This window comes from Emiliania huxleyi (assembly GCF_000372725.1).
Source record: "Emiliania huxleyi CCMP1516 unplaced genomic scaffold EMIHUscaffold_222, whole genome shotgun sequence".
Classification (NCBI taxonomy): domain Eukaryota; phylum Haptophyta; order Isochrysidales; family Noelaerhabdaceae; genus Emiliania; species Emiliania huxleyi.
In genome coordinates this window covers 133,757-145,452 of record NW_005200401.1, presented here as the reverse complement: position 1 = coordinate 145,452, position 11,696 = coordinate 133,757, and the positions used below count along the sequence as shown (strand labels likewise).

At 65.6% G+C, this 11,696-nt stretch overlaps 2 protein-coding genes across 2 annotated transcripts in view; both read right to left on the bottom strand.

The window, feature by feature from the left end:
- Window positions 1-513, bottom strand: part of EMIHUDRAFT_443142 (hypothetical protein) — a gene marked incomplete at its 3' end in the record, with an annotated part of 1,500 nt that extends 987 nt beyond the window's left edge. The window contains exons 1-2 of the mRNA XM_005779948.1: window positions 224-513; window positions 110-175 (exon numbers count right to left, since the gene is read on the bottom strand). Of these exons, the coding sequence (XP_005780005.1) occupies window positions 110-175; window positions 224-488 (331 nt within the window). The remainder of the gene's footprint in view (window positions 1-109; window positions 176-223) is intronic.
- Window positions 514-7,490: 6,977 nt separating this feature from the next.
- EMIHUDRAFT_443141 (hypothetical protein) lies at window positions 7,491-11,014 on the bottom strand. Its single transcript, XM_005779947.1, has 13 exons — window positions 10,723-11,014; window positions 10,563-10,655; window positions 10,400-10,495; window positions 10,191-10,241; window positions 9,942-10,089; window positions 9,727-9,823; window positions 9,378-9,458; window positions 8,978-9,299; window positions 8,811-8,908; window positions 8,652-8,665; window positions 8,204-8,549; window positions 7,939-8,135; window positions 7,491-7,874 (listed from the first exon to the last, which is right to left on the bottom strand). Exons 1-8 carry the CDS (start codon window positions 11,002-11,004, stop codon window positions 9,050-9,052), a joined length of 1,098 nt encoding a protein of 365 aa, XP_005780004.1. The 5' UTR covers window positions 11,005-11,014; the 3' UTR covers window positions 7,491-7,874; window positions 7,939-8,135; window positions 8,204-8,549; window positions 8,652-8,665; window positions 8,811-8,908; window positions 8,978-9,049.
- Window positions 11,015-11,696: the final 682 nt, after the last annotated feature.

Genomic DNA, 11,696 nt, shown 5'->3' with positions numbered 1-11,696 from the left:
GCGACGGGGTGAGGTGTGTGCGGGAGACGGAGTCGAGAGGGGGCGGAGGCAGAGGGTGTTGAAAGCGGGGATCGGAGCTAGACGTGCGGCGGTGCTGTGCGCCACGGCGCCTCGTGCAGGAAGCGGCAGTTTTGGCGCTGGCACATGCCGCGGAGGAAGTCGCGGCAGACTTCACCGCGGGGCGGGCCGCCATACCCGCCGCCGTACCCGCCGCCGCGGTCACCGCGGTCGCCGTACCCGCCACGGTCGCCGCCGTAGCCGCCGCGGCCGCGCGAGTCGTCGCGGCGATCGCGGTCGCGCGAGCGGTCGCGGCGGCGGTCGCGCGACCTCGACCGCGAGTCGTCGCGGCGGGAGGAGCGCTTCTCCTTCTTGCGCCGCGGCGGAGACTCCGAGTCGCTGTAGCGCTTCTCTTTCTTGGACTTCTTCTCCTTCTTCTCCTTGCGGTCGCGCGGCGGAGACTCGGAGTCGGAGTAGTCCTTGCGGCCCATGGCTGTCCAGTTCTTGGGAGTTGTTGGTGCCCGCGTCGACAGGCAGGCGTGAACCGCGTGATTGTTTTGTGGCACTAGCATACCTTGCGCGCACGCGCGCCAAATTTGTTTTTGAGAGCGCCTTCTTTGTTAATAGTACAAACCCAATGGTCCTCTGCGAGCGGTCCTTCGTTGCAGTCGCACACACGCACACGCCACGCCGCACCGCGCGCCCGCCCACCGCCCCGCCCAGGCGGGAAAGAGGTGGGGAGATGGGACAGCGAAGGAGGAGCACGAGCACGTATGGGAGGGTTCAGTAATGCGCCACGCTGCCCGGCGTCTCTCACTTTCCGGGACAGCCCCGCCCTTGTGAGGCAGGAAAGTGACGGCTACCCCGTACGCGCCTGCCGCTCTACTCGTCGCCGACCGCCCATTCCCCCCTCCTCGTTCCCCCCTCGAATGCTCCGGACCCCGACAAGCCGCCCGACGTTGGGCCTCTGCCCCGCACGCCCCCGCCCCTCGCTCACACCCCGGCCCGACACGCACTCTGCCCCGCACGCCCCCGCCCCTTCCGCCCCTCGCCCATACCCCGGCCCGACACGCACATACAAGACAAACCCGGCGTCCTGCTCTCAAAAGAAAAGGGAAAGGAAGGGGCGCCGGCCGCGTCGGAGCGTTTGCGCTGCGGTGGCGGAAACTGTGGCGGCGACGGTGATGGCGGTGACAGCAAGGACAGGGGCAAAGCTGGCGGCGGCGAGGACGGAGGCGACAACGGTGGCCCTGTCGACGGCGACGACACTGCCGGCGAGATTGCGGGCGCGTCTCCCGTCGCCACTGCCACTCCTGCTGGCGTCGGCGCTGAACAAGGGACACCGCAGGAGGGTGGTGATGCCAGCAGCGAGGGCTCACATTGCCTCCTGGCATCTACGGCAGCAGCAGTCGAGGCGCCGCCACGGCCGGCGAGGAGGATGTCCGCGGCGAGCAAGCCCCCTCCGGGTGGGCTGGCGCCGCTGGCGGAGCGCGGCACGCAGGGTTAGATGCCTCTGGGGGACTCGGGGACAGCGCCGCCGCATTGATGGTTACACGCGCTGCAGAGATAGACCTTCAGAGTGTACGCTGCCCCTCTGCATTGTGTTTAGGCACGCGGGGCGAGCTAGAGGAGGAGGCGGATGCGCGCGAGCGAAGCGAGGAGGGCGGTGCGAAGGCGGGCCCACCGCCAGCACCGCTCCGCAACTCCTCCAGGTCCTCCTCCCAGAGGAGCAGCCGCCCCTCCCTCACCCAATCCTCCCACCCTGGGAACGGAGCAGACCACGCCCGGTTGGGACCCCACGCCCAGCATGCCAGCCGCACAACTCCTTCCGCTCCCCCGCCTTGAACTCCGCCACGAGCGCCGCAACCACCTCGTCACGCTCCTCGATCGAGAGCCGCCTAAACGCCGCCTCCGCGGCCGCCCCGCGTGCACCCAGACCCTCTGGCCTCGACAAGAATTTTACAACAAATAAGAAATTAAACAAAACAATCTCACAGCAGACAGGCTCGAAATAAGAATTCAACAAAAAAGACTCTCCAGCACAGCACACAGGTTCGACACAGGCACCAAAAGAGGGACAGGCAATAATCGCCTTGCGCTGGAGCAGTCGTGCCGATCAACTCGTGCCTCGCCTACCTGCTGCTCGAGGTCGAGGAGACGGCTCTACAGCTTGAACATTCACCCGCCGACAGCCGTACACACTACACAGCCGTGAACGCTGAACGCCGTGCAGCTCGGAAGTCGGAAAGGGTGAATGTTTATGATCTTACTTTACAGTACAATCATGCGCTCAGCTTAGCCAAAGCACACGCGAATCGGACGTGCCTCGCAAGCTGCTGCGGTGGCGTTGCAGATGTAGAGACGACTCGGGGGTGCCGCGCTGGCGCCCTGCTGCTGGCGCCGCCGCGCTCCGCTGGCATGGTAGGCTGCCACCACCGGCGCGGGAGCGTCCCAGCACGCGAGCGTGTCGGGCGTTCGCGCCAGGCATGCCTTGAGGCTAACGAGCTCGAGCGCCTTTAGGGCGTCCGGCGGAAGCTCGAACTCGGGGCAGCAGCCGCCGGGCCGCCACTTGACAAACCAGCTGTTGTAGAGCGCGCGGGACATGGCGAAGAACTGGTCATTGAAGCGGCCGAATTTGAGAGGCGCGACCAGTCGAGGCGCGGCCGCCTCGACGACACGCGGCACTGGCGCCGCGAAGAACATGTCCGGCCGCACGCGCATGTACACGTCGGATGGCGGCAGTGAGGCGAAGCAAGACCGCACCCACGCCATCTGCAGCCACGCCTCAGGACGGCACTGTTCTCTCGTCGCAGATGCTGCTGCACCCGACGACACACGCACATACTGCTGGTAAGTGTGGCATGTGCTCTCATCCATCAGCGCGATGCGGTCTCGCGGAATGTCGAGGGTGTGCAGCGCATGATGGAGGCTGCCGCTGCACTGCACATTGACCAGCTCACGGCCGTGCTTCAAATCAGTTTTCTTACCGACGTTGCGGCGGAAAAGGATTGCTGCCACTGTCCGCTTTCGATACACGTCGAGCACGTTGCTCCTGATGGACGCGTGCACTTCAGGTAAAGTAAAGGTACGCACATGGCCAACGACGCAGATGGCCGCCGAGCGCTCCGCGTCTCGTCGGAGGACCATTGTGACAGACCACCTGCCTTTTCGAGAACGAACTTCCATTTCTAGAATTTAAACAAAATGGAACTTCCGCGTTGCGTACTACAGGCGTTAGAGTAGCCGGCTCTATATGTACAGAAAACAACCGCCGCAGTAGTCGGCTCTATAGTATCTTATAGTGGGACTACGGGGAGTAACGGGGAACGCGGAAACACCCCGTGAGTCGGATGAACCGACGACAAGAGAACGATTGCAATGACAGACCTATTGGTACGTGCGGGTGACTGAATCTCTCGAGGTCTCGAGGTTGGAAATGAGCCTCTTCAGGGGGCCGTCGCGGCAGCAAACGTCAGTCTGAAAGAAAGAAAGAAAACAGACAACCCAAGGGAGGGATGGGAGGACGGCACGCCGCCACCACACAGGGATTTTAATAAACGTCAGTCTGATCGCGCGAAGCCTGCTTCCGTGATTTTTTCCCGGACGCGAAACGCCATCGCCTTGCTCAATCGCCTTGCCAAACGCGTCTCGCACAGCCTCTATTTCCATGTGCGCCCATCGCGCCTGCGCGCGCCGCCACCACACTGGCACATCCACCTCTCCTCGCATACGCACTCTTCGCTCCGCTCACTCAATATTCGCTCCATGCAACGGAACGCCAACCGTACTCGCCGCCTCGCTCAGCCATAGCGGCGGTACGTAGTGGTCCTATACCGTTGCTGCCCCACGATGATGTCACTCGTGCAGGTGTAGCAACGACCCGAATACCCTGCCCGAGGTGAACAAGGTGAAGGGCGTCGCCATCGCCGTGCTGGTCTTTGGCATCATTTCGTGCCTCGGCTTCCTCGTGCCTGGTCAGTGGTGGGGTGGGCTCGGCGGCCTGCTCGCAGTCATCGGTGCCAGCGTCCTGCTATGCTGCTCCGGCTCGGGCGCCAGCGCTTCGGCCGGGAGCCACATTGGCGCTGGTGTCTTGATCGCCATCGCTGCCACCGTGCACGCCAGTGCTGTGATCGTGTACATCCTGTTCTGGGCGAACGTGGTGAATGAGGTCAGCGATGACTGCGATGGCGATCAAGACCTAGATGGGGTCGATTGCGACGCCCTCGGCGGTGTCGCGAGCGCCTTCATCGGCGTGCTAATCTGGCCAATCATCGTCATCGACATCGCCACCTTCGTTGTCGAGCTCATATGCGCGATCTTCTCCTTCCAGGCGGCTCAGGCGGTCAGGGCCCAAGCCCTCCCCACCACTACGGGCGTGCCCGTCGCGAAGCCCGTCTAAGGTCGGCAAATGCCGTTGCGATCTCTGCCTGGCCGCCCACAAAAGAATTTTACCACCTAGAAGCGCGAAAAAATCTTTCCTCTTTTTCCCGCGATGTCTGCCCCGCCGCGCCGCCGCTCGCGCCGCCTCGCCTCCGCCGCCACCGCCGCCCGCTCGCCAGACACGCCGCCGCCCGCCCGCCTCCTCGACCTCCCCACGGAGCTCCTTGCGCGCGTCTTCTCTCGCTTCGACGGCCCCCTCGACATCGCTCGCGTCGCGGCCGTCTCGCTGCTCTTCCACGCCTCGCTTGCGGTGGAGGGCATCCGCTTGTGGGCGCAAGAGCGCGGCTTCGAGCTGCCGGCGCAGCCAGAGGACGAGAGCTGCGCCGTGCGGTGGCTGTGCTATTCGGCGCTGCTGCGCGAGGCCAACCCTCCGGCGAGGGCGGCGGGAGGCCTGTATCACAGCCTCTTCATCGACGGCGAGGGGCGGCTCTCGTCGTGCGGCAGTGAGGCAGACTTTCCAGGGCCGCTCGGTCAAGGTGAGGGCGTGACGCGGCTGAACACGCCGACCCGCCTCCCTGCATCGCTGGGTGAGCGCGCCGTGAGCGTGTCGGCCGGAGACGCGCACAGCCTCGCCCTCACCGCCGGCGGCACTGTCTGGAGCTGGGGCAGTGGAGGGGAAGGCCAGTTGGGCCACGGCGACCAGCAGAACCAGCTGCAGCCCAAGAAGATCGAGGCCTTTGCAGGCCAGCGCGTCGTCTCTGTTTCGGCGGGAGGCGAACACAACCTCGCCCTCACCGCCGACGGTGCTGCGTGGAGCTGGGGCAATGGCTGGTTAGGCCACGGCAACCAGGAGGAGCAGCTGCTGCCGAAGAAGGTTGAGGCGTTGGCTGGGTGGCGCGTCGTCGCTGTGTCGGCTGGAGGCCTGCACAGCCTCGCCCTCACCGCCGACGGCAGTGTCTGGAGCTGGGGCCCTGGAAGCTCTCGCCAGCTCGGCCACGGCGACACGTTGAACCAGTACGGCGAGGCCCATGGGCAGAACCAGCTGCTGCCGAAAAAGATCGAGGCCTTGGCTGGGCGGCGCGTTGTCGCTGTGTCGGCGGGAAGCGGCGTCAGCCTCGCCCTCGCCGCCGACGGCGCCGTCTGGAGCTGGGGCCTTGGAGGCTTTGGCATGTTGGGCCACGGCGACGAGCAGAACCAGCTGCTGCCGAAGAAGATCGAGGCGCTGGCGGGGCGGCGCGTCGTCACCGTGTCAGCCGGACCCGCGCACAGCCTCGCCGTCACCGCCGACGGCGCGGTCTTGAGCTGGGGCGATGGCTTCTGTGGCAAGCTGGGTCACGGCGACGAGCAGAACCAGTGGCAGCCGAAGCAGGTCGACGCCTTTGCTGAGCAGCGCGTTGTCGCTGTGTCGACTGGATGCGACCACAGCCTCGCCATCACCGCTGACGGCGCTGTCTTTACCTGGGGCGAGGGCGCATACCGCTGCCTAGGCCACGGAGAGGACTTGTCGAACCAGCAGCAGCCGAAGAAGATCGAGGTGTGGGGGGCAGGGCAATGAGGCAAGGTGTCCCAGGGCCACCACGGCAGAACGCAGAGGCCAGTGCTGGCCAGTCTCCTGCTTCTCACTGCGTCACAAGCAGCTGTGTCTCTGTCTGCCTGGTAGCTCGGGCGTGCGCGTGAGGTGGGGCGTGCGTGGGGGGGCGGTGCAGATAGATGGGAGATCTGGTCTCGAGGTGTGATACATTATGGGTAGAGAGACACCTCTACGAATCAAAGTTGGGTGCCTGCTCCTGAGGATGATCAGACATCTTCACTCCTTCTACCCTCCCACCACGTCCCTCCTCCAAATTCGTCCAAAAGCAAAACTCGACAAAACACCGCACAAAGAAGAGGCGACGAAGGAACCGGCAGAGGATGCAGTGACGTGACACACACACACACACACACACACACACACACACACACACACACACACACACACACACACACACACACACACACACACACACACACACACACACCGCTCACCCACGCGCACCGGGCGTCCGGGCCTTGCACTTTGAATGCCGTGGGGCTCCTGTCGTTAGACGTGGAGACGCGAGGGAGAGAGAGAGAATTCTTGATACGAAACCACGACGACACACACCAGTCGACTCGCATCGGTTGCCTCCATGAACGGCGGAGCTATTCTCGCGCCCACACCACACCTGGCTCCAACGTGGACACGCCCATAGCTGGGGACACTACTAGGTCACGCATGGCATCACAGAAGTTTTATCTCTGGGCCCCGAAAGGCATCTCTAGCAGTGTCGTTACACATGCGCCCTCCCCTCCTGGGCGCATGCGCCTCACGTCTCGCCAGAGCATAAGCCCTTGGCGTGTGGCGAGACGAGTTTTTCGCCATGCAGCGAGCAGCAAGCCGCCCGCCGCAAACAGCCGGAGGCCTCGCCGCGGCACTGGCTGCGCCGCGGTCCCGCACCCGTCGGCGAAGCTCCCCCCGCGGAAGACCGCGCGTAGCGACGCCTTGACGATCGAGATGAGCGTGCCTGAAGCTCGCCTCTCTCTCTCTCTCTCTCTCTCTCTCTCAGACGCGAGGGTTGCCCCCCCTTGCCCCACCACCTCGTGTGTGTGGAGAAGTTTACCTTACCTTACCTTACCTTAACACCGCACAGAGCCTCTGACTCAGTCTCAGACCGTTAGACGTGTACAAAAGTGAAAAGAGCCGTGTAGCTCTCTGCGTCTGGAGAGCCACACCGCACTATTTCGTCCGTCCAATCGAAGGAAGCGCCGGATCGCCCAGGTTTAGCGTTTGCCAAACTTGCCCCGACGTTCTTCGTCTCCCATTCCGTGGTTTTGGCACGGTATTCGGATTTTCGCTATTTGGTCGTGTGGGTGAGGGTGTGTATTCCGGGATGAGTCAATGGTACCGCGTCGGCGACGCGGGCGCCTTGCGGGCAGAGCCCTTAGCCACCCTTTGTCTTTTGCGCGGTCATAAAATAACCGCTCGCCCCGGTCCTGGGCGTGCGGCTGATGACCGCACTCCAAGTGCAGTGCTCCAAGTGCTCCAATTTACCCGGCCCTGGATGTGCAATTACTGACTGCACTCCAAGTGCTCCAAGTTTACACGGATCTTTTTGGTGTATGCAGGGTGTATGTGGCTCTTACGAGCATGCCCGAAGCTCGCCCGCAAGCAGCCCCTCGACCGCCGCCAGCGCCTCGCCACCGACGTCGACCACGACGCGGCCGGGCGCCAGCTCTCTCATCCTCCTCGTCACCGACGCGCCATGCCCCACAAAATCGAGGACGATGGCCGCCTCGGCGGGAAGCGCCCGAGCGGCGGCGGCCGCCTGCTGTAGCTCAGCCTCCCCCGGCTCCTCGGGCAAGACGCACGTCGCGATCGCCGCCGCCGCCGGCAGTTCCGGCCGCCACCGCGCGAGAGCGTACGGCTGCTGGTCGGCGGTGGGGACGCACAGCAAGGCGTCCCGCACGCCGAGCCGCGCCTAATTAACTTTTCATTCACTATTAATGAACTATTAATTAGGCGTCCCGCACGCTGCGCCGCGCCGCCGCGTCGGCGGCCGCCGCGAAGGGGCGCAGGAGGGTGATCCGCTCCGAGGGCGAGCGAAGGCCGTCGAAGCGGCCGGCGCAGAGCAGCACGGCCACGCAAGGCGCGCCGCGGCCCCCCAGCGCCGCTGCGTGCGCGTCCAGCTGCCGCTGCAGCAGCGGCGTCAGCGCCGCCTCGCTCACGGTCACCGGCGTGCCTAGCCTCGGCCGATCTGGGCCTCATCTCGCGAAATCTCGACGCCGCCTCGCACGGTCCCCAGTGTGCCGTCGCCCAGCCGCGTGATGAGAGGGCAGTCGGAAGCGTCGACGGGAGAGGGCGGCAGGCCCAGCGGAGGCTGCGGAGGAGGCGGCGTGAGGGGGAGGGCTCCCTCGCACACTCCGTCCAATGCGCCCCTCACCGCCAAGGCGATGGCGGCCGCGCCGCCAGAGCGCGCAGCTCCGGCGGCGGCAGCGCGGCGGAGCGGCGCGGCGAGGTCGTCGCGCGGCGTCTGGCCGATGACGAGGCCAACCACCGACGGCGGCGGTGAGCGGGAGAGCGGCCCTCCGCGCGGTGTCGCGGGCAGCGGCGGCGCCGTGCCGTCAAAGGCGACCAAGTGCATGAGCCGCCGCTCCTGCTCGACTCGAGATGACCCGAGATGACCCGAGATGACCCGAGATGGCCCGAGATGACCCCGAGATGAGGCGAGCGACCAGGTGCATCCGCCGCCGCTCTCCTGCTCGGCGAGCCCGCCTACACTCGGGCAATCTCGGCTCATCTCGGCTCATCTCGGGGGGGGGGGACGCTGCCGCCGCTCGGCAAGCCTGCACACACACACGGAACGACTCGTTGAATGACTCTTTCGGTAGCGCCGCTCCCGCTCGCCGACGACCCCCACCCGTCGCTGAGTGCCACACGGCTCGGTTGTCCCACAGAGCACAGTCGCCCGCTCTCCACGCAAGAGGGAGGACGAGGGGCGGGGCGACGGCGCGCCTATCCTCGGCTCATCTCGCGTCTCCTCTCGGGCCACCGAAGGAAGGAGGGGGCGGCGCGACGGCGCGCCGCGTGAGGGCGTGAAGCCAGCTGCGCGCCTAGTGCCGCGCCCATGCAGCCGTCGTGTGCTGCCCGCTCCCGCTACGTGTGCCGCCCTGGTCCTCCTTCCCAAGAAGCCTGCTCGTGCAGGTGGGGACTCTCCCATCCCTCGCCTGGCGTGTCCGTCCTGTCTGTTTTTCTTTTCTGCGCAGCCTCCTCGGTGCCGAGTACGGCCGGCGGCGCAGCGCCGTCAGACGACGCAATCTCGACCGCCTCGAGGCAGCGCGTGTGCGGCATCAGCGCCGGCCTCCCGCTAGTCGGGTGCCTCCATACCAGCGGAAGCCGGAGCTGCCTATCCTCGCGTGTGTCATCTCGGGTCATCTCGGGTCATCTCGGGGGTAGGCCCTCCCCCCGCGACAAGAGGAGCCGCCCCGATCGCTCGTTGTCGCCGATCGTACACTCGACCTCGACGCCTCCGACGCAGCGCAAGCCGTCGCGCGTCATGCCGCACCTAGTCTCGGCTGATCTCGGGCTGATCTCGGGCTGATCTCGGGCTGATCTCGGGCTGATCTGGGGCTGATCTCGGGCTGATCTCGGGCTGATCTCGGGCTGATCTGGGGCTTATCTCGGGCTGATCTCGGGCTGATCTCGGGCTGATCTGGGGTACGATGCAGGCGGTAATCGGGGCGGAGGACGCTTGGAGGGGCTCGGCGCGTCACGCCAGCCCGCTAGACATGATTGATGATGGAGAACGAGCACTCACGAACTACATGCCGCACCCCGCGAAGCGCTTGAAGGGGTGCGCCGCATACACGACTGTCGTCCTCAGCGCCGTGTCCTGCTCCTGCTCGGTGAGAAGCTCAAAGGCGACCGCTCCTGACCTCGGGTGACCTCGGGTGACCTCGGGTGACCTCGGGTGACCTCGGGTGACCTCGGGTGACCTCGAGTGATGTCGAGTGACCTCGGGTGATCTCGGGCTCACAAGCGACCGCTCCTGAGCAGAACGCTGTCGAGCCCGCGGCACACGACAGCGTCGCCCCGTCGCCATAGTCCGCCTCGCACTCGCGCGGCGGCGAGGGCGCCTCGACACACCGCATGCCAACCACGCCGCAGGGCAGCCCGCTCGCGCGCGAAGCCGGCGCCTTCCAGAAGGCTCCACCGTAATTAAACTGAAGGCCGGCGGCTTTTCGAAGGCTGCACAGCAGTCGACGAATTTATGACTTGATTCGCGCGAGGCCGGCGCCTTCCAGAAGGCTCCGTCGATGTGCCACTGCAGCTTCCCGCCGCCGATGACCTGTGAGAAGTCCCAAACAACACGTCCTTGTGGCAGAAGAGCTCCTGAGCCCGAGCAACCTCGTGGACGAGATTGAGATCTCGTGGACCGGCCTCTGGGAAGATCGATCCGAGATGACCCGAGATAACCCGAGATGACCCGAGATGACCGGAGATGACCTGCGACCCGTTCGAGCCGTAGGCTCTCCTCGCCCCGCCGAGCGAGCAGGTGAGGCCGAAGTGGTCGCGGTACTCGCCCTTGCCGAGGACGAGGACCTGGGTTGATGAACGGATGGGCGATGAGCGAGTGGGTGATGAGTAGCGCGTTCTGGCCAACGCGGACCTCCGGGCAGGTCGGAAGCTGAAAGGTCCCGGCGGGCCCCAAGTGCTCCGCCTTGTGCCGCTCCCACGGGTTCGTGCGCTGGTCTCGCCACACCTGAAGCCGCACACACCACCGCGTGTGCTGCTGATATGAGGTGTGTGAGAGCGACTGGGACTCACACCGTCTCGGCGCCAGGGTTGAGGCGGCGCACGAGGTCGGAGAAGGCGCGAGGCTCGAGGTCCGGCGGAGCCGCGCTCTCGAGGAGGAGCAGGCCGTGCTCCGACAAGGCCGCGTCCAGTTCTGCGAGCTCAGCCTCCGAAAGAGGCGCTCTCAGGCTGAGACCGCGCACGACGGCGCCAAAGGAAAGCCGCTTGTCGGGCGGGCGGATCGGTTCGATGGCGAGCCGAGCGGAGGCGGCGGCGGCGGATGCGAGGGCGAGGAGAGCCTGATGAGGTGCCGGCATATATGGCACACAGATCGGCTGGACTATGCGCTGGGAGGGCACCCGGGATAACTTTTCCGGAGCTCCTTGACGCTTGAGAGAGAGGCAACCTCGGACCGCGCGGGCTGGCTTCAACAAGCTCCTCAGTCTGTGCACTGAGCCACTAAACGCCCGGCCGGCGCACAGAGCCCCCGATACCTCACTGCCCCGGCGCCCACAGCTTGATCTTCTTTGGCCGCAGCTGGCGCAGCTGGTTCGACAGGTCCTCTCCATGGCCTAGGCGGCCGCTGCCGCCCTCGCCCCAAGCAAAGACGGCGCCGTCGGCGGTGATGGCGAGGCTGTGGTTAACTCCAGCCGAGACAGCGACGACGCGCCGCCCAGCAAAAGCCTCGACCTTCTTGGGCAGCAGCTGGCGCTGCTCGTCGCCGTGGCCCAGCTGGCCAAAGAGTCCCATGCCCCAGCTCCAGACAGCGCCGTCGGCGGTGAGGGCGAGGCTGTGCTGGCGTCCAGCCGACACGGCGACGACGCGCTGGCCAGCAAAGGCCTCGACCTTCTTCGGCAGCAGCTGGCCCTGCTCGTCGCCGTGGCCCAGCTGGCCAAAGAGTCCCATGCCCCAGCTCCAGACAGCGCCGTCAGCGGTGAGGGCGAGGCTGTGCGCGGCGCCAGCCGACACAGCAACGGCGCGCTTGTCCGCCAAGGCCTCGACCTTCTTG

Bases quoted from the DNA above. Each gene is read 5' to 3' on its own strand.
- EMIHUDRAFT_443141 (XM_005779947.1), bottom strand. From the start codon at position 11,004: ATGCCGGCACCTCATCAGGCTCTCCTCGCCCTCGCATCCGCCGCCGCC. The intron at 10,090-10,190 runs GCGCCGGCCTCG...GCCTTCTGGAAG, and splicing joins TCGACGGAGCCTTCTGGAAG to GCGCCGGCTTCGCGCGCGAG. The intron at 9,459-9,726 runs GTGCGGCATGTA...AGCCGAGACTAG, and splicing joins CCCTTCAAGCGCTTCGCGGG to GTGCGGCATGACGCGCGACG.